The sequence below is a fragment of the Danio rerio genome, chromosome 16, assembly GCF_049306965.1.
Source record: "Danio rerio strain Tuebingen ecotype United States chromosome 16, GRCz12tu, whole genome shotgun sequence".
NCBI classification, from domain to species: Eukaryota; Metazoa; Chordata; class Actinopteri; order Cypriniformes; family Danionidae; genus Danio; species Danio rerio.
In genome coordinates, this window is record NC_133191.1 from 55,315,205 (window position 1) to 55,337,768 (window position 22,564).

A 22,564-nucleotide genomic window follows, 5' to 3' on the forward strand; every position below is an offset into this window, starting at 1 on the left:
ACATCTAGAGGTGAACTGCATTCACTGCACGTGGTGTTTATTTAGCGACAGCAACTTTAATTCCTTATTTATCTTGCCGTTTTTGATGCGGCTTCCTACATCTGCTTCTCAGACATGCTGTTAAACGCTGGCGATACTTGATGCAAAGAATCGACCAGGCTCAGAACTGCATTTGTGCATTATTTACAAATGCCAGCAGGCAAAAGATGCGATTATGAGCAGTGAAGTGAATGTGTTCTGACAGACTTCAGCTAACTGCATCTCCAGCACTGTGTTGTGTTCGTATGGCAGGGTTTTTCATTTGAAATGCTTTCAGTCATCTTTATCACTGTCAGCTTTTGCAAAGTCTCTTTTGAAACTCAATTAGTCACTGTGTAGAGAAGCTTTTGGGCTTCTACTGACAAAACCACTCAAATCCGACTGTTTAATTAGCAATCTGGTGACTGGATGCAAATGATGCTTATATTATGCGCCATAATCTCTAAGTTTACCGCCACATTTATAGCCTCCGATCTTTACTTTGTAAATATGTGGTCCGAAAAAGAGAAATTATCCCGTGAGCGGCAGTTCTGTGGGCGCAAAGGGCTTGTTGATGCCAGAGGTCAGAGGAGAATGGCCAGACTGGTTCCAGCTGATAGAAAGGCAACAGTAACTCAAATAAGCACTCGTTACAACTGAGCTCTGCAGAAGAGCATCTCTGAACACACAACACGTCCAACCTTGAGGCAGATGGGCTACAGCAGCAGAAGACCACACCGGGTGCCGCTCCTGTCAGCTAAGAACAGGAAACTGTGGATACTATTCGCACAGGTTCACCAAAATCGGTCAATAGAAGATTGGAAGAAACGTTGCCTGCTCTGATGAGTCTCTATTTCTGCTGCCTCATTGGGATGGTAGGGTCAGAATTTGGCATCAACAATGCTAACATGCAACCCGGGCTCATTGTGGAAACGTAGTCTTGCGGGTGATTCTGGAGACCGCGGAATACATCCCGGCGGGTACGTACGGCTGCAGTTTTTGTTTTTGCGAATCCGCAAGAGGCCGCTGTTGTGCGCTTTTTCGCATCTCAAACGCCTCACGCGAGCGCAGTTCGCGCCCGTGCTGTTCTCACGTGAACCCACCAGAGGCCGCTGTCCGACTGACCGGATGATTGACTGCGCGACCGGCCAATCGGCTGACCCGCCCTCCTCCTTCCCTGAACCCAACCAATTTTACCGATTGACCCGCCCGCCCGCTCGCTTCCCTAAACCCGAGCGACAGTTTACAAAAGCTGTCCTAAAAAAAGAAAAGCCCTGATTTTTTTTTTTCTACCACATTTTCGGATTTCACTGCATCCTCACCCTGTTACGAAATTTGTTCACTTAATTTTTGGGATTCTGTTTTTGTCTTACCTGATTGCTGGAACCGCTCTTCCCCGGACTCGAAACTGATTGCCGTGGTCAGCTCCTCTCCGCATCTCGAGCCTGCCGACGTACGCGGTGAGCTGAGTGGACAAACGGGTTGCAGCGGAAAAGCCCTCCACAAGGAGGTAAGCGGTCGGCCGGTCGGCCGGCCGGCCAGCAAGCGCAAAAGGGAACAGCGTCTGACCGCCCCGCAGCGTTCACTTAAAAAAAATAAATGCAGCCGTACGTACCTGCCGGGACGTATTCCGCTGTCTCCAGAAACGTCCGCGGGACTACGTTTTCAGAATGAGCTTGGGTTGCTAACATGGGGAGAACATGCAAACTTCACACAGAAATGCCAACTGGCCCAGCTGGGACTCGAACCAGCAACTTTCTTACTGTGAGGTGACAGTGCAGAGTCACCATGCCACCTGAGGATTATAGATAAACATAAATGTTGAAATAAAAAATCTAAAATAAAAGCACTTCAAATTTGCAGTGTTTTTTTTATAGTACTCATATCCAATCTGCACCCACGCAATGTTGCTTCAAAGCATGATCCATATTACCGCATGACAAATAATTTATATAAGTCTAAATGTTCTAAAAGAGGGCTTACTCACTAACAAACGTGAATCACTTTTTGGATGAAGTAAAAAGCTTTTTTTTTTGAGGGCAGATCTCCAGAGCAATATTAAAAAGATGCATTCTCCGCAAAGCGTACAGTGCCAGCCAAAGATTTGAACACGACTGCCAGGACATTGGGACAAAAGCTTTTTATGGGTTCAATCAAAGCCATCTTTTCATTGTTAACCGTTTTATTGCCATGAATTGAATAAAGCACATTTAAAACCCTGAAGCAAACGCGGAGTGGTTTATCCATGTTTGTAGACCATTTGTACGTGTATAAATTCTTTTCTGGTGCAATTTTTAGGTTCTGGTGTAATCACTCCCTCTTTAATTTAGATTGTTTGTTTTTTTTCTGACTCTCTACGGTCTTGAAGCAATCAGCACTGGTCTGATTAGTCGTGTAATGAGCTGGTTAATGATCCAGACCTTATGAGTGAGTTGTGACGATTACAAAAGAAACATTCACACAGAAAGTTTCACGCAGTTTCACTAGTGCTCGATTTGTGACATTGTAGTAATTGGCCTTAAAACTTAATCTGGAAATGACTTGTTCTTATTTAAAGGAACAGAATTTTTTTGAGTGTTCCTTTAAAACAAGTGAAATAAGGCTTTGGGTAATTGACGAACAGTCTAAAAATGACAAATTTTGCTGTTTTAAAGGTATATTAAGATCAAAAAACACTTTCTTTTATGCCAATGTAACGGAGGCCAGCTAGTAGGTGCTGTAGGTGCACTCCTCTGACCTCTAAAGGTGCTCTTACGACGAACGCTAGGAGTCATGGTCTTTAGCTTCCTTGTTAGAGCAACCGACTCCCATGCGGAAGGTTGCCGGTTCGATACCAGCTTGAAGCGGGTTGGGTGGCGTAGGACCAGCAGGGTTACATTGGTGCCGTGACCCAGATGGGAGTGAGGTATATGGGGGTGAGTGTAGCAAAGACCAGCCAGTAGGTGCTCTGCAGGTAAACCTCACTCCTCTGACCTCTAAAGGTGCTCTAGAGACAGATGCGAGAGGCCATCGTCTTTAGCCTTCTTGGTAGAGCAACCAACTCTTGCCGGTTGCCGGTTTGATACCAGCTTGGAGCGGGTTGGGTGGCATAAGACCGACGGGAGTTCAGACCCCATGATTTTCAAAGTAGTGGCAGGGGTATTCCTAACCCAGCAGACACTGGACGTCTACATGACGTAAGATTGACGTTGTACCCGTCGTGGAATGATGCATTTTGTTTGGAAATTAAAATCGGGTTGACATCAGAACTCAACGTCAGGCTGACTCCAACGCAACCTAAAAACAACCAAATATCACCGTCTAATGGTGTTACAGCTTGACATTGTGTGGATGTTACCACTTTGTCTGTCAGATGATGGATTTTGGTTGCCATACCTGACGAATAAATGTTAGTAATTGACGTCAATATGACGTTGGTTTAAGATGTTCGCTCGACGTTGGATTTTGGTCACTTTCTAACACAACCTAAAATCAACCAAATATCAATGTCACTTCACGTCTTTATTGGACATTAAAATAACTTTGTCCTTAGACACTGGTGACTTAAATCTAACCTAATATTAACGACTTATGTCCTTTTGTGTCTGCTGGGAAGGTATTCATGAGATTTTCTGCATACTTATGCCAACTGTTATAAAGCAAGACAAGACAATCACAGCAAGAAGGTCGCTGGTTCGAGCCTCGGCTGGGTCAGTTGGGATTTCTGTGTGGAGTTTGCATGTTCTCCGCGTGTTTGCGTGGGATTCCTCCAGGTGCTCCGGTTTTCCAAACAAGTCCAAAGACATGTTGAATTGGGTAAGCTAAAATTATCCATAGTGGATGTGTTTGAATGAAAGTGTTTCCCTGTGATGGGTTGCGGCTGGAAGGGCATCCGCTGCGTAAAACATGTGCTGGATAAGTTGGTGGTTCATTCCACTGTGGCGACCACTGATTAAAAAAGGGACAAAGCCAAAAAAAATAATGAATGAATAAACATGACATAAATTAATACATCATAACTTGTATTTATCTTTGTCATGACAGCTTGACATCATCAGACAACATAACTTGTTATAAATCTGTCATAAACATGATCATATTATACTGATCATGGCTAGTATAATTGTGTCTTGAATTTTAGAACTGCTACAGGGGTACAAACTGAATTTGTCATGAAAAATTAAAATGACACTATCATAAATTTCTATGATATTACAAACAAGATTACCACTCTTCAGTGTCAGTGTATCTGTGTTTGTACTTGGTGAACAGTGGGAAATTGACATTTTTAATATTTCAGTATCGATTGACACCGAAGTCTGATTTTGACACTGGAGCGTTTAAAAGCCACATCTATCAGTTGATCCATCAATGAGCATACACTGTATATGAGATGTCCACTAGCTGTTTACAAGTGTCATCAGCTCATTTATGTCATTTTAAATGCAAAGATGACATTGTTTGAGATGTCTTTGTTATGACAACTTGACATAATAAAAGACATCAACCTGTCTTTTTCTTTGTCAAAATTGCAAACATAACTTGTCATAAATCTGTCATAAACATGATTGTCATAAGGCCATTATAATTGTCATGAATTGTATAGCCGCATCATTGAAAATCAAATTGGTTTTGTCAATAAAATGCCATTAATGTCATTAAAAATGTTAATGACACAATCAAAAATTGTATGACATTACATATACCACAATTGGGTTATCGGATTACCACTCTTCATTGTTCATGTATCTATGTTTGTACTTAGTGAACAGTGGGAAATTAACATTTTTAATATTTCAGTATCGATTTGTTCTGATGTCTATAATTTTGAAATCCCTTAATACAGATACACGGACACTGGAACATTTGAAAGCCACATCTATCAGTTGATCTATCAATGAGCACATATATAAGTGGTACTCTTGCTGGAAATGGACATTTGTCAACTTCAGTATCGATAGTTACTTAAGTCGATACTTTTGACAAACCTTGTTTCATGGCAGCCCATAAAGACCACTGTAAACTAGAAGTATACAAGTGTGTTACAAACCTGTGTATTAGGGCTGCACAATATGAGTGAATCTGCAATAGTCACATCGCAGGATCTGCAATGTCAAATTGGGATTATAGTTACCAGCCACCAAAGTTCAGAAAAGAAAAAAACAAGTTTAACCCTAATAGAGTGAAAGATTTTCATTTGGATGTGTGTTAAGACCTTTTTGACTGTGTTATTTTTCAAGCAAACTTAATAATAAGTTATAGTAGAATAAGTATAAATATAATAAAAAATAAGTTATAAAGTTCGAAGCTTTAACAAAGATTAATTGTGTTAATTATAAACTATACAGTGTTATTTTACATATGATTATTCAATTTCTGTACCTGGATACTGTTCGATTTCACAGAAAGCCATTAAAGCATGTTTTTTTTTTTATCTGCATCTGTTCAGTTGTATTAATCTTTGCAACCCAAGCTCATTCTGGAAACGTAGCCCCGCGGACGTTTCTGGAGAACGCGATTTACGTGGCCGGAGGTACGTAAAGGCCGCGTTTGTTTTTTTTCGAGCGAACGCCACGGGGCGGTGTGGCGCCGCTTCGCCCCTCCTCTTCGCGCTCGCCGGCCGACGAGGGGTCATGGTCTTTAGTGGTCATGGTGGACGACGACCAGGATCGAGTCCGGGGAACGGCGGGTTCGGGAAATCAGGTAAGACGAAAAACGGAATCCGGAAAATAAGGGCGAGAACGCGGCGGGATTCGAAAACGTGGTCGAAATTGAAGATGGGGGCTTTTGCTTTTTTTTTTTTTTTTTCTCGATCCGGCGACTATTCGCGCGAGAACGCGAGACGCGAAAAAGCGCGCACAGCGGCCTCTCGCGGATCGGCGAAAACAAAAAAACGCTCGAATACGTATCTCCCGGGACATAAATCGCGGTCCGCAGAAACGTCCGTGGGGCTACGTTTCCACAATGAGCCCGGGTTGAATCTTTGTTTATTAAATTTGATGCAGATGCTCTCCTACAAAATCCCAATTAATCTTTCCAAGTAGAGTTATAAGTTGTCTTTTATTCATTAATTTTCCTTTAGCTTAGTCCCTTATTTATCAGGGTCGCCACAGCGGAATGAACCACCAACTATTCCGGCATATGTTTTACATAGTGGATGCTCTTTTAGTTGCAACCAAGTACTGGGAAACACCCATACACTCTTACTTAGGGCTTACATTGAGCCACTAAGCAGTGTTCTTATGACGTTTTTCTACAGGAGGAAAACGCAAATAACGTCCAAACACTTCAGATAGAGTCTGTGTTAGTGAATGCAAGGCTGTTGATGAAATCCAGCATAACACTGTATGAAAACGCATCAGATGACTGTTCTAGAGCCTACAGCTTATCAATAAGTCAGATTTGGGAGTGCATTACAGCTCTAAAGAAAAATATAAAAGATAAATTATCTGAAATAAAACAAATACATTTATAGAGATGGTGTATAAGAATGTAAGTTTATTCACATGGGAAATGGAGCCCACGTGAATGGTTTCCGAGGACAATTAAGTGCACACAGCATCCCATATCATCTGATAATTGTAAGAAATAAGTCCAAAAGGCAACTGACTGTGTAAAGCCACATAAAACAAAACAAAAATACGATGAGTATTCCGAGTTCAGCAGCTAATCAGCCGGAGTCAGCTGAAGTGACGGCGACCAGCGAGACCTAGCTGTCACTCAAGTGGCCACGCCCTTAGTTATGCAAACTTAATATAACCTAATATAAAGGAAACGGATGAGTTATAAAAACATTCACCCCCCTCACAGTTGTCATGAAGGGTAGTATTAGCTATATGAACCACAATCGTTCTTTGTACCAGGCTGTAAACAGCTTTTTTTCTGCTGTAAAGTTGGCCATTCTAACAGTGGGCTCAATTGAAATTTGCTCTATTATGAAGCCAGAACTAGCAGAATTTCGATGAATTGGAGTTTCAGTTACTTCCATATTGGCTTCCTGAGGGAGAGCGGGAGGTTGCTGCTTGGTTTTGACACATTAAAGCAGTAGTTCTCAACTGGTTTGGCCATGGGACCCACATTTTTACATGGTCATCAAGCTACGACCCAAATTTTTATAGGAACTATAATACATATTTTAGGAATTATGATTCATTTGTATTTTTTTGATAACATACACAGGTAGCGGCAGACTGTCAGGGTTGGTGAGGGGAAAGGAGCAAGGACTCAAGTGCAGGAAAATGGGGAATTTATTAAATTATAAACATAAAATAAAATGCAAAATAAACTACCCCGAGGGGGAAAACATTAACAAAACAAATACATACACATACAAACAGGACTGGGCAGACTGGCAAGGATGAGGACTGGAAACACAACAGGACAAGACTTCATACAACGACATGTGATGACGACACATGGCACAGGACAGCAAATGTGAGGGGTTTATAAACTGTAGAAAATTAACACAAACAGGTGAACACAATTAACTAATAATGGGTTAACAAGGAGGGTGGGATTGACAATAGATGGGAGAGCGCATGACACAGAGAGACAACACAAGCCATGCGCTCACATAAAACAGGACAAGAACATGCAGCCAATGAGAGAACTCATTAACCGCTTGTTCATGACAAGACAAGCACAACACTGAAACACACGACAAAAGCATTTGACCACAATGTAAACATCGAGCCACGTGCTTTGACAAGAGACGCAAGACACGATAGATAAACACCTTACTGTGCGCTCACACATAAGCAACGCGCATGCTTCATCTCAGCGCCAACCAAAACTGAATAAAGCAGCGCGATGCTGACAGAACAAACACAAACACTAGTACAAGAGCGCGCCCACGACGGCGTGCGCGCACACAGAGACAGAAACAGGACCAGACATGGGTAGTGTCAGAGCTCTGCCACCAAAACAAGAATTTACCAGACCAGAGTGGCAGAACCCTGACACAGATAAATCATAAGAAAATCACCAAGACTTACTAATAAACAATATTTTACTGCTGTCATTTAACAAAATGTATCAAATTACAGAAATATTACACAGTAAAAATGTCAAATACTGTAAACAGTGGTTAGGGTGAGGAAAAGTTAAGTTACCATTAACTAAACTGAACTATTTCTAAAACATTAACACTGATCCGGTTGAACTGAACAAACCAGAAAATTTAAGTAAAATGATTAAAGTAATCATAACCATTTTTATAATAATCACCAGTTATTTGTTCTTCTGCTTTTGTGTGGGCTTCCTTGGCCTTGGCTACACGGTGAGCACAGTAAGATGCACAGAGTGCCTGTACTTGTTTTGACCATGAAGATGTTAGGCACTTTTGGGATGACCTCAGCTATTGGAGTCGTCTTTGAAAATAGTCCACAGGTTTGTCCTTGCAAATGGGATGTTTGGTTTCTAAATGTCGTTTTAATTTAGAAGGTTTCATGCTCTCTTGTGAGAGCTCCTCACTACATATGACACACTGAGGTTTTAAGCCTTTTTTGTCATCAGTATATGTAAATCCACACTTTACATATTCGGGGTTGTACTTGCACTGAAATTACACTGTCAACAGTGCGGTTGTCGCACGCCCATTTCAAAATAAAAGTCCAATATAAGCAAAATAAGATAAAATTTAACTTTAGATCACACACTCCGCGACCCACTGATAACGTTCCCGCGACCCACTTTCGGGTCACGACCCACCAGTTGAGAAACACTGCATTAAAGTATGTTGCTACGAAATAACTACATAGGATTTTTTTTTTTTTTTTTTTTTTTTTGTGTGTGTGGCCCAATCGGGCCATTAGAAATAATCATTAGTGGTTAGACCTGTATATGTCTAAAATATAATTCATAATGGTTTTTAAAGGGCCTTTAAAAAGTCTTAAATTTGACTTGATGTAACCTGCAGAACCCCCTTGTTGTGAAACCGGAGCACCCAGAGGAAACCCACACCAACACAGGGAGAACATGCAAACTCCACATGAAAATGCCAACTGACCCAGCCTGGTCTCAAACCAGTGAACTTCTTGCTGTGAGGCAACAGTGCTAACTACTGAGCCGAGCCACTGTGCCGGCTATATAAGTTGTCTTGTGAAGTGATATTCAAATCATTATATTTATCGAAGACATAACAAATATTACCATGTCAGTTTTCTCCAATACCGCACAGCCCTGCTGTGTAGGTTTGTCCAGGAAGCAATACTAGAATTACTTAAGATTCGTTTCAGGCAGTTCAGACTCACGTCTTTCTTCTGGAAGAAAATGACTCCATTTATCTGCACTTAAACTCTATTTATCTGCACTTTGATCTTTGAAACGTTCCCTTCACAAACAGCTGCATCACACACTCCATAAAAGGTATCATCTATAAAAAAAAAACAACATAAAAAGGGACACTAACACACATTTAACCCTCACGGCCTTGATTTTTTTATTCGCATCAAGTGAGTCAACTTGTCAATTGTGTCTGTTCTTTTCAATCTCCTCTGTCTTTTACAGATGCAAGATAGACGAGGAGGTCACTCACAAGGCGTGGTTGAACCGCTCCAACATCTTATTTACGGGCACAGATAAGTGGTCTCTGGACTCCCGCGTCTCTCTGGAGAACAACAACAACAGCGACTTCTCCATTAGGATTGAGAGAGTGATGGTGGCGGACGAGGGACCCTACACATGCAGCTTCCAGGCCAGAAACAAGCCCCGGACGGCCCACGTCTATCTTATTGTTCAGGGTATGTTCATCTGAGGCTGCATGTACACATTGCGCGAATTATACATTAAACATCAGTCAATATTATAGTTATATAATAGTTGTATGTATGTATGTATATATATATATATCAGGGCTCGAAATTGCGACCATTTTGGTCGCATATGCGCCCGAAATCTTATCTATGCAACCTTAAAATATATTTGGGAGCATTTGTGCGAGTGCTTAAAATTGTTGTGTGTGATCAGTTTTTGCTGCAAAATGTTCACCACTTGTGCGGATTTGGGAGACATTCACGCAGAATGCATCTTTAAGCTCTTTGTCTTCACTTGAAACGCGAAACGCAGCGCTCAGGAATGGTTTAAAACAGTTGTCATGTCAACTTGCTGCAGTAAACAAAGCCAAGTCCGTCATGCTTGCCCCGCCTTCGCGCTCTTCTTATTGGCCCACCACTGCTCTAGCACTGAATGATTGGTTAATCTCAGCTATCAACCCCTCAGTGCTTTCTGGCTTGGGATGACAGAGAGCTACTGCCGCGAAAAACTGTAAAGCGCTGAAGGTGAGAATGAAGATAACATAACACTGACAGATTTTGTTTTAGAAACTATGGCATCTACAATTACAAATAATGACACATCTTACTAGTGACCATGTGCTGAATGTTAATCCACCATCTACACTTTTCCAAGAGTAGAAGTCTTCCATTGGCTTCAAGTCCGCTACGAAAAGTCTGTGGTATGGAATTTTCAGGTAACTGTTTGCCACATCTAGCACGCGAGCTTCTGTTTAATGCTTCATATAATCGCCAGATGCTGTCCGCCGTGCAAGGGGCAGCTATATGTCAAATTTAACACCATGTACACCATCACAAACGGGCTTACACTGACTAAACTATTAACGCTACTCATAAAAAGACCGATATTGCTATTAAGATGTATGCATATAATAAGGTACAGTATATGTCAAAAGCATCAGTGCAATATCAGACAGCACTTGTGAGAACAGCACAGTTATACCGTTAACAGATTCGTTCCAGCACTGCGTGAATGGCGGGTGAGCGCTGCGTGTATCTTTTGTCACTCAGTTATGTTATAAAAATCTATTTTCTTTTGATAACGGGATTTCATTGAGACAAATTTTTCTCACGCTTGCATATATATATATATATATATATATATATATATATATATATATATATATATATATATATATATATATATATATATTATATATGAATTTTTTTTGCTTGTTAGTTTGATTACTGTTGATTTCAAATGCAATAAATATGTTTGTATAACACTTGTATTAACGGTGCTCATAATTGGTGGGTGCGACAAAATTTTGGCTGATGCGCCTAAATTTTTAAAGTTAGGAGCACCGGTGCTACCAAGCAAAAAGGTTAATTTCGAGCCCTGTATATATATATATATATATATATATATATATATATATATATATATATATATATATATATATATATATACAGGGCTCGAAATTATCGTATATATATATATATATATATATATATATATATATATATATATATATATATATATATATATATATATATATATATATATACGGCTTACTCTATATATATATATATATATATATACATATATACATATACATATATATATATATATATATATATATATATATATATATATATATATATATATATATATATATATATATATATACAACTATTAAAACGCTGAGAATAAGCCGAAGGAAAGGGAAAGTGATAAACTCTTTTTAGCAATGTATGATATTTTTTTTTCAGGATTGTTTTACACATCAGATGCCCTTCCAGGCACAATCCAGTACCAGGCAATACCCATACACACTCTCATTCACATGCACACACTCATACGGCCATTTAAGTTAATCCAATTCACCTATACCGCATGCCTTTAGACTGTGGGAGAAACAGGATCACCCAGAGGAAACCCACATCAACACGGGGAGAACATGCAAACTCCACACAAAAATGCCAACTGGGCCAGGCGAGACTCCAACGAGCGACCCTCTTGCTGTGAGGCGACAGTTCTAACCACTGAGCCACCGTACCACCATTGAAAAAGACATGTTTTGCAATAAAACAAATGCATATGATCATTTACATTCTCACACTTCCTTCGTTGTCAGTGGTGAGGATTGGAGGGGTGTTGACACAGATGTGGTGAGGATCAGAGGGGTGTTTCTGCTCACTGATCCTCCAGTAACTCTGCAGGCAGAGCGAGGGCCGATCCGTCTGTCACATCAACAGCTGCATGAGTAAGAGCTCCTGTGATCCCGACTGATGTGATTTATTGGCATCAGACCTCGGCGCTGATGGATTACTAGCGTTCCTCCTTTTACTGCAACCCCGACCCAACCCTGCCGGCTCAAAGTTGTCAATTGTTATGTATATCATGCCACGCGCCGTCCATTTTCCTGTTGCACAAGATTGAAAATATCAAAGTGAAATAGGGCGCAGTGATATTGGAACACACTGACATTGAGATGTTTGGGGTTTTCTGAGATATACAGTTAAAGGCAGCATTATTTAATCTCTTAATGGCTTTCAAATATTATCCAATTGCTGTTCAATGAATTAAGGGTATTTTCACAGTATTTCCTATGGTTTGTATGGATCACAACCCACAGTTCGGAACACATGACATGTGGATTAATATATATTTTTTACTTGTAGATCAATCCTAAATTTGCAACGATTGCGTCATTTAAATCACATGTACGAAAGCATTTAGGCTTTTTTGTAAAATATGTTGATTTTGGGGGGTGAGGCAGTGGCGCAGTAGGTAGTGCTGTCGCCTCACAGCAAGAAGGTAGCTGGTTCGATCCTCAGCTCAGTTGGTGTATCTGTGTGGAGTTTGCATGTTCTCCCTGCGTTCGCGTGGGTTTCCTCCGGGTGTTTCGGTTTGCCCCACAGTCCAAAGACATGCAGTACAGGTGAATTGGGTAGGCTAAATTGTCAGTAGTATATGTGTGTGTGAATGAGTGTGTGTGGATGTTTCCCAGAGATGGGTTGCGGCATCCGCTGCATAAAAACGTGCTGGGTAAGTTGGCGGTTCATTCCGCTGTGGCGACCCCGGATTAATAAAGGGACTAAGCCGACAAGAAAATGAATGAATGAATAATGATTTTGAGATGTTGCATCCTTTCCGTCCTTCACCTTTTTAATGGTCAAGGGTAAACGAAAAGGAAAACATTAGGCCAGCTGTAATTATTGCTGCCATTTACAATAGATGAGGAACAACAAGACACAAAAGAGCTATTTAAGTGCACTTGTTTATTATAAACAAGCTGTGTATTTTTAAATGTTTATGGGAAAACTAAAGTTTCACACAAAAGTAGTTTGAAATAAGACAACGATTGCACAAAAAACAATTAACCAAATTTAACAGACAGAAGGAGGACAATGGAAATGCACTGTGCCAAACAAAAGAAAAGAATTAAAAAAATCTACTAACTAACCCATTAAACTCCTTTTCTAGAACTACAAAATGAAAAATAAAGGAAGCCTTCAACGTCGTATCTTACCTGGGGTCTGTTCTTCGTAGCTCGCTTAATTGATCTAAGGTTATTTATTTAGTTTAGTTTAGTTTAGTTTAGTTTATTTGTTTACAGGGTCAATGCACATTAATAAAAATTACTGTAAAATGTGCCAGAATTAGCCAAGAATGGCTATTTTTCATCCGTAGACCCCTTACAGAATGTTAAAAAGTCACACCTAAAATAGAAGCACAACATTATACATTAAATACACTTTCACATAAAAAATACAGTTAAAAAAGTAAAGAAAAGAAAAAAAGAAAAGAAAAGAAAAAACACAAGAACAGACTGATGGCAGCAGAGGACAAAAAGCCACAGACAACAGTACAAATGTGTCAAGAATACAGTACAGGTTGCTGACCTCCGTGAAGTTGGCACCCCATAAAACAAATAATCCCCAAAACTATGCCATTCGTTTGTGCTACGTTTGTGCTGATTTGTGCCGCAAAAACGAACGTTTGTGCTGGTTTGGGGTCTGAGATATTAAGCATTATTTTTTAACCGTGTGACGTCACTATCCACCCCATGTTGCGCAATTGACTTCAAAACAGCACAGGTCGTTTGTGCTCGGTTTGTGCTGGTTTGTGCCGTTAAAACGAACACGGTATCTGTTTTCCTCTTTTAGATATAAGCAAAATATTTCGGGAGCCGTGGCGTCACTCTCCACCCCATTTCCTCCAAATCGCACAAAACTGGTATCATTCGTTTGTGCTGGGTTTGTGCTGGTTTGTGCCGTTAAAATAAACACTTTATCTATTTTCGTTGTTTAGATATAATCAAAATATTTCGGGAGCCGTGACGTCATTCTCCACCCCATATTGTCTAAATCACACCAAATGATCTTATTCGTTTGTGCTCGGTTTGTGCTGGTTTGTGCCGTTAAAATAAAGACTTTATCTATTTTTATTGTTTAGATATTGCCTTATCAAAACATTTCGGGAGCCGTGACGTCACTCTCCACCCCAGGTTGGCTAAATTGCACAGAACAGGTGTCATATGTTAGTGCTGGATTTGTGCTGGTTTGTGCCGTTAAAATAAACACTTTATCTATGTTTATTGATTAGATATTGACTAATTAAAACATTTCGGGAGCCGCGACGTCACTCAGCGCCCCATATTTCCTCTAAATTGCACAAAACAGGTGTCATATGTTAGTGCTGGATTTGTGCTGGTTTGTGCCGTAACAATTAACACTTTATCCATGTTTATTGATTAGATATTGACTAATTAAAACATTTCGGGAGCCGCGACGTCACTCAGCGCCCCATTTCCTCTAAAATGCACAAAACAGGTGACATTCTTTAGTGCTGGATTTGTGCTGGTTTATGCAATTAAAATAAACACTTTATCTGTTTGTATTTGTGACTGGCACTGGTGAGGTGGTGGGACCCTTTAATGGTTTGTGGTGATTTGTGTATATTTTTGGAGTGCTGTGGTTGCTGTAGTGTGATTGCTGTGCTACTGGGAGTTAAGAGCTTCTCATCTGTTGCATCTTCTCACACTTCGTCCTGCCCCGTTGTAGGCCTGAGGTTTGCCCTGAATGTGTTGTTATTTTGTGTTGCTTACTTTAGCATTCTCTTTTTTAAATTGAAATTGCCCCATTTATGCAATGTTTTAACGAGTAACTGGTTTTGTACTTTATAATAAAAACTGTTTGAATGAGTCATAGAGTTCTGATTAAGTTTTGTGGCTATTATTCACTCATCATTATCTGATGGGTTACATATTGTTTAGATATTGCCTAATCAAAACACTTTGGGAGCCGCGACGTAACTCTATATTGCACAAAACAGGTGTCATTCAATCGTGCTTGTTGTGCCGTTAATAAACACTTTATCTGTTTTCCTTGTTTGGATTTAATTAAAATATTTGGTTAGATTTGTGCTGGTTTGTGCCATGAAAAGGAACAACAGATAGGCCTATTTATATTTGTGCACAAATATGTTACTTTCGTTTTTGCTCGTTTGTGCTGCAAAAATATTATTTGTAAAAAAATAATATCAGATCATTAAGAGGTCTCTCCACCCTAGTTGCTACATATTTACTAAAATAGTCTCATTTGTGTTATGACATTAAAAAAATTGCAAATATATGACAGAAGATTTTGATACAATATGAGGCATATTAAATTCATAGGCCTACTTTCCACTGACTGAAAATCATCCACCCGCACAGTTGGCCTTAAACTAAAATATAATTCGTATATTTTTCTTGGAAAAAATATCTTTTTGAAAGAAATTTCGTATATAGTTTGTCTCTTTAAAAGCCGCTTTTCCAATCGTTCGGACCTTTTTTTATGCTGAGCTGTTAGGCTCACATTCAGTGCTAAACTAGGTAAGACAGGGAAAATTACCAAAATTTAACGTGATGAATGAAAATGATTGGAGGGGAAATAAATTTATTAAAAATTTCATACATTAAGGAAAAATAAACAATGATAATAAAACAATAATACTGCATTTGTATTATAGTGGCAGAAATATATTTTTTGAAAGGCCTTGGGCAAAGTAAGCGTGCACTTTCACTAATAAAAAATATAGCACTTAAATTATTTCATTTTTAACAATCAATAAATTACACACAGGTTTTATATCAAAAGTTGATAAAAATATAAAATATACATTTTGTTGGTAAAATAACCATTCAGTGGTAACCTATAGCCGGCATTAAATTATAAAACAAGCTGTCTGGGCCTTGAATTAAAAAAGTTTAGTTATTTCCTCTTTGTTTAAAGAGTCTACAAGTTATTAAATATAAAATAAATATAATAATATTATTAATAATGACAATAATAAGAAGATAACTAAGGATAACTAAAATATAACAAAATATTACATGTTTATCTTTTATTAAACCAAATCAAAATGGTCAAAATAACATCCTACAGCCCGTGATAAAAATGCACAGTGTTTACCAATTAAGTGAATGTAAATATTTTATATGATTGTTGTTATTGTTATTATTATTATTAATTGTGATTAATTAATCAATTATTTATTGTTATTTTATTGCCGTTTGGACATTGTTATTTTACCGTATGACAAACAACACAATCACGAAAACCAAAACTTATCTGTAAAAAACGCATAGCCTATGTGTTTGCGTGTGTTATAATCTATTTTTCCCCATAAAATAAATATTGACTAAATAAGTCCACTAAATCTGCTTTACTTATAAGTGGTAGGCCTACCTACCACAACAGAAAAGTTTAGGCTGCTAGTTTAAATACGAAAGCAGCCTAATATGGACGACCAGATGATAAGAGTATTTAAGAGAAAATCGCAGCATGGTTAAACAGGTAAAAAAATGTATATTAATACATTTTTATAAAATTAATAAATAAAATTAATAAAAATTATATATATATTTTTTTTTTCCTCTATTGTTAAGCATGCTGGCTACTCATATGAGACTAAAACGAAGTAGATAAGTAAAGCAGGGTTGTAGCCAATTATCTTTATATTGGCCAAGCCCTTTTACTTGGATTAAATCTGTTAAAATGATGTTCGCATCCTTCATGCTTTTTCTAATAATAAAAAGATCTCAGAATAACCTTGGCCTAGGCTATCTAAAAAAAATAAAGCATCTTCAACAAAATTTCTATCAGCCCAAACAAATTTAAATATTTTAAAATATGTGGGTAGCTGATATCATTATCTTTCATTCAATATTTTAATAAAAGAAGCAACACTAACAAAACTTTCAGGTACAATCCAGCACAAATGAAACGCACATAACAAGACTATTTTAGTAAATATGTAGCAACTGGGGTGGAGAGACCTCTTAATGATCTGATATTATTTTTTTACAAATAATATTTTTGCAGCACAAACGAGCACAATTTGTGAGCAAACGAAAGTAACATATTTGTGCACAAATATAAATATCTTTTGTTCCTTTTCATGGCACAAACCAGCACAAATCTAACCAAATATTTTAATTAAATCCAAACAAGGAAAACAGATAAAGTGTTTATTAACGGCACAACAAGCACGATTGAATGACACCTGTTTTGTGCAATATAGAGTTACGTCGCGGCTCCCAAAGTGTTTTGATTAGGCAATATCTAAACAATACAAACAGATAAAGTGTTTATTTTAATTGCATAAACCAGCACAAATCCAGCACTAAAGAATGTCACCTGTTTTGTGCATTTTAGAGGAAATGGGGCGCTGAGTGACGTCGCGGCTCCCGAAATGTTTTAATTAGTCAATATCTAATCAATAAACATGGATAAAGTGTTAATTGTTACGGCACAAACCAGCACAAATCCAGCACTAACATATGACACCTGTTTTGTGCAATTTAGAGGAAATATGGGGCGCTGAGTGACGTCGCGGCTCCCGAAATGTTTTAATTAGGCAATATTTAATCAATAAACATAGATAAAGTGTTTATTTTAACGGCACAAACCAGCACAAATCCAGCACTAACATATGACACCTGTTCTGTGCAATTTAGCCAACCTGGGGTGGAGAGTGACGTCACGGCTCCCGAAATGTTTTGATAAGGCAATATCTAAACAATAAAAATAGATAAAGTCTTTATTTTAACGGCACAAACCAGCACAAACCGAGCACAAACGAATAAGACCATTTGGTGTGATTTAGACAATATGGGGTGGAGAATGACGTCACGGCTCCCGAAATATTTTGATTATATCTAAACAACGAAAATAGATAAAGTGTTTATTTTAACGGCACAAACCAGCACAAACCCAGCACAAACGAATGATACCAGTTTTGTGCGATTTGGAGGAAATGGGGTGGAGAGTGACGTCACGGCTCCCGAAATATTTTGCTTATATCTAAAAGAGGAAAAAAGATACCGTGTTCGTTTTAACGGCACAAACCAGCACAAACCGAGCACAAACGACCAGGGGGGTATTCCAGAAAGCTGGGTTAACTTACCATCTGCTAAAACCTAAACTCTCGGTTGATTTAACCAAAACCTGCTTACCGCGAGTATGGTGGTTCCAAAACAGGTGACAAGAGTTAGTTAAATCAACCTCCTTAAGATAACCGCGGGTTAATGCGCGTGCACGGCACACACCTGAAGGCATTTTCAGTAGATCGCCGAATTCACGAGTCACCATAGAAAATCACGGTGAGAAAAAAAGGGCAACGCACTTTACAGAGGCGAAGCTGGAGGTTTTAAACACAGAGATTACACATCTGCTTCAACGAAGGAAAGAAATATAGAATAAGAAATAGATAAGAAAATAAAAAATAAATAATGAGAAAATTTATTGGTTCATTAAATTACACATGCCACCCTCCATTTTATTGTAATGATAAATTAAACTACTCTTTAACATCCTTTTTGAGTATGTTGTGTAACCATTCATGCATTTATTTTTCTTGCCATTAATTTCTTAAGGCCACAATATGTGTATTGACTAATAAGGCTTATAGAAATTTTAATCTTTCTGGAGCTAGAACTCTGTCCAAAGTCATTAAACACAGAAACATTATCATAAAAGGTAATTTTTAATTACTGGAGCTCTTTATTTAACACTCTAGAATATTCTTTCTGACATGCAGCTAATAGAAAGAGGCCTGTCTAACTGCTGTGTCCTATAATAAAGGCTTTTCAGTGGTTGAGTTTTTGACTTAAACCACACACTCTGTCACTGTTGTAAGTGATTGTTGTCAGATAGCTTTAGGTTCTTTTTATTTTGCATGCAGACGAAGTTCCTTCTGCCTCAACTAACAAGCAGTGTAAGAATTTTCTGCACTTTTCCATATTTGAATATTACTCTTGGATCACAAAATCTTTTATCTACATATTTAAATTCTAAAGTAGCTGTATAAGGTCCATCTTCAAAGATAAAGTCACATAAGCATCAACTTAAGGTGAGAAATGTATATGAAAAATATGTTACACGTTGAAAGGTGTGTGTATAAAGCAGTGTACAAAATCATTCATTTTATTTCAGGAAATGAAGAAATGAACAGACCAAACTATTTGATTAAACATAGTTTTTTGACTAATTATATTTTTTTAGCACTCTTCCATCTGTTTTGTCTGCTTGGGTCACTGAGATTTCCTCTGGGTCAGGCTGCAGGTAGGGTGTCATCGTATAAGGCAGAAAAGGGTATCTTTTGTCCTCCAGCAAGTAACAATGTAGTGCCTAGTAATGATTCTATTTTATAATACAAATATAATAAAAATAAACATTGTGTTAAGCAACATTTGCTTTATATATATTTTTTTTTTTTACTATATTTGTGTTATAGACTTGAATCATTACTTCCTGAAAATCAGCCATTTAGCCTCAACATAGTGATGAGGTGGGGTGTGTGATGAGCTGGTAAGCAGTAATGAGTTTAATAGCTGAAACACCAAAGATTAAGGATAGAAAATTAAGTTGTACCTGCACACTTATACTTTGGACAAATTTTATATTATCAGTGTCCTTTAGTGACTGATGGAGCTTTAAAATCGGTTGCAATTAATGCACACAATAGCATTTAGAAACCCTGAAAAAAATATTATATTAAAAAATGTAGGTGTGTGTGCGTGAATGTATATATAAGAACGACGTCCTACATCTTAAATTAAAGATATATCTTCCTACAAAACACAAAGCTGCCAGTTATAATATTATACAGAAAAATGTGAGGGTGCAGAAGGAGAGAAAAAACACAAGGTCTGTAAGTGAGATTCGAACTCGCTCCGTTGTGCGCTCCGTTGTTCTTTATCGACGTTCTGTCTACTACGCTATTCCCGTGCTCTGAATCACCTGTGTAATGATACGCAGTAATGTATGACCAAGGAACTGTACAAAAGTGTAAAAAACAGTTCAGTGCCAGGCATACTGTACAGGTGGTCATACTGCCACATTGTACAGTTGCCTAAAATGCCCTGACGCGAATACAAAGAGCTGCACTGAATGTTTTTTATGGTAAGCGCAGACCCGCGGTTTGTCACATTTGATTTCAAAAAGGTTTGTTAAATACATTAACATTATGAATTTGGTTCTGAAAAAAATATGCACTTATAACCCTCTCACAACGAAAAAACTTGTATCTGTGTGTCCACATCCATAAATATTCTCATCAAAAGAGCACGCAATGCTCAGTAAACTCTCTGAAACAGACAAACTCTGAAACATAGCAACTTACTCTCTGAACATAACCTGCTCCGGAGCAGGTTATCTTCAGAGAGTAAGTTGCTATGGCTACTTAACATACCCAGAAGTTACCTCCGATTTTGGAACCAAAGTTGAGGTTATCCACCTACTTACTCTCAAACTTACCCGGGTATGTCACATAACCTGCTTTCTGGAACAGCCCCCTGTGCTGTTTTGAAGTCAATTGCGCAACATGGGGTGGATAGTGACGTCACACGGTTAAAAAATAATGCTTAATATCTCAGACCCCAAACCAGCACAAACGTTCGTTTTTGCGGCACAAATCAGCACAAACGTAGCACAAACGAATGGCATAGTTTTGGGGATTATTTGTTTTTATGGGGTGCCAACTTCACGGAGGTCTAATGCTGACAATGCTGATTTGTCAATAACCAATTTTTAACGACTGAAAAGAACGAAAAGTGCATGATCTTCTAATTGTTGGTGGGATGGAGTTCCATTCCCTAGCAGCTTTCTCTGAAAATACAGATTGACTGAATTTACTTTTTTTGAGAGGAATAATGCAGTCCCCTCTGTCACCTCCTCTAGTAGTTCGGTGAGCAGTCGTTCTAATATTTACAAACTTATTTAATGGTGAAGTCGGGTTATGTAAAGTCTTAAACATTAAACAGATATGTACATATTTAATTAAATTTTCCCAACTAAGCGGGTTGTATTTCTTTAATATTAAACAATGGTGATATTGAACTGATTTCTTATCAAGGGTTTTTATGGATTGTTTGCATAAAGATTCAAGTGGCTTTTTTTATTTTATTTTTATTTTTTTTATTTATGATGGCAGATCTTGGATATTTTAATCTTGATAACTGATTCTGGCTAATTTGGTTCTTCAAACAAGTTCGTGAATCAGATTCAAATGTCAGGATGAACTGATCTGAGATCGCTGTGTGTGTTGTGAAGGACTGATCTATGGATCCGAAATCATGATCAGCAATTCAACGATTGGCTGACGGCACAGCAGCGTAATGACATCATCTGATTAATATTCAGTTATCTATGTGAGCAAAATTACATTAAATGAGTAGTAAACAGTTTGTTAAATATGAAACGCAATAACTTCACACCTTATTGTGGGCTGCAGGCTTTACACTTTCATATGTCGAGCAATTTATTTAGTTTTACAGTTAGAGCGGATTTTCCTTGTTATAGTAGTATTATTGTAGCTGGTTTTTTTAATCAGTGTAAAGAATAACTGGATGTTTACAAAAGCATATTGATATAGTAAAGATGTCTGCAACTTTTATGAAGCATCAAATCAACGTCATATTAACTGTCAAAATATAAATAAATATTTTGTTGATAAATTTATTATTGCTTTTAAAAAAGTCACATATTGTGCATGCTTATTATCATACACAAATTGTACTAAAGCGATCTAAAAAGTAAAAATGTAACTTTATTTTAAGTAAATTATTAATAATTATAACTTTATATATATATATATATATATATATATATATATATATATATATATATATATATATATATATATATGGTTTAAAAATAGTTCCTTTTTTCCAAGTGTAACTACTACTGTAAGAAAATATCAGAATTCGGTACATGCTTTCTGTATTTTCTTTGCTTTTACTGACCCGATCTAATCCTGTTTATATGAATTGAACCTGCTTCCGACCAGGTTTGAGCTATCAGATCTGTTGCTATGACAACAACTCTCAGATCAGTTTTGAAGAACGAAACGATCCTGGATCGTGTCAAATCGTCAATAACCAAATCCAGCTAACTGAGTAATCCACGTACGAAGAACGGACCCCTACTCTCTCTTTTTCCAAAGAAAAACGTACAAGTCTGGCACAAATCCGTAACCTAGTATGTTTAATTAAAGGAATGCTGCATGTGCGCCATGTACATCACGTGACAGAGCTTACCTATTTCCTCTCCTCAGTCTAGAATAATACACAGATTTGATGTTCACGCTGCAGTTCTCAAAAGTTTGAAATAAAAAGGTTTTATTATTTACATGACCAACAAAGCACACTAACAAAACTTAATCAAACAAGGATGGATCAAAGTTATAGGGGAAGAAACACACAGAAAACAAAATGTCAAACAGAGCTCAAGTTTACACAAAATGCAGAAATCCTGAAGTGATGCTGTGTTTTCCTTATATAGTG

General features: G+C 37.9%; 1 protein-coding gene across 1 annotated transcript in view; it reads left to right on the plus strand.

Annotated features, from left to right (window-relative positions):
* iglon5 (IgLON family member 5) overlaps positions 1–22,564 on the plus strand; it is a 393,843-nt gene that overhangs the window by 314,426 nt on the left and 56,853 nt on the right. Inside the window, 1 exon segment of the mRNA NM_001017775.2 lies at positions 9,505–9,737. Coding sequence (NP_001017775.2) covers positions 9,505–9,737 — 233 coding nt within the window.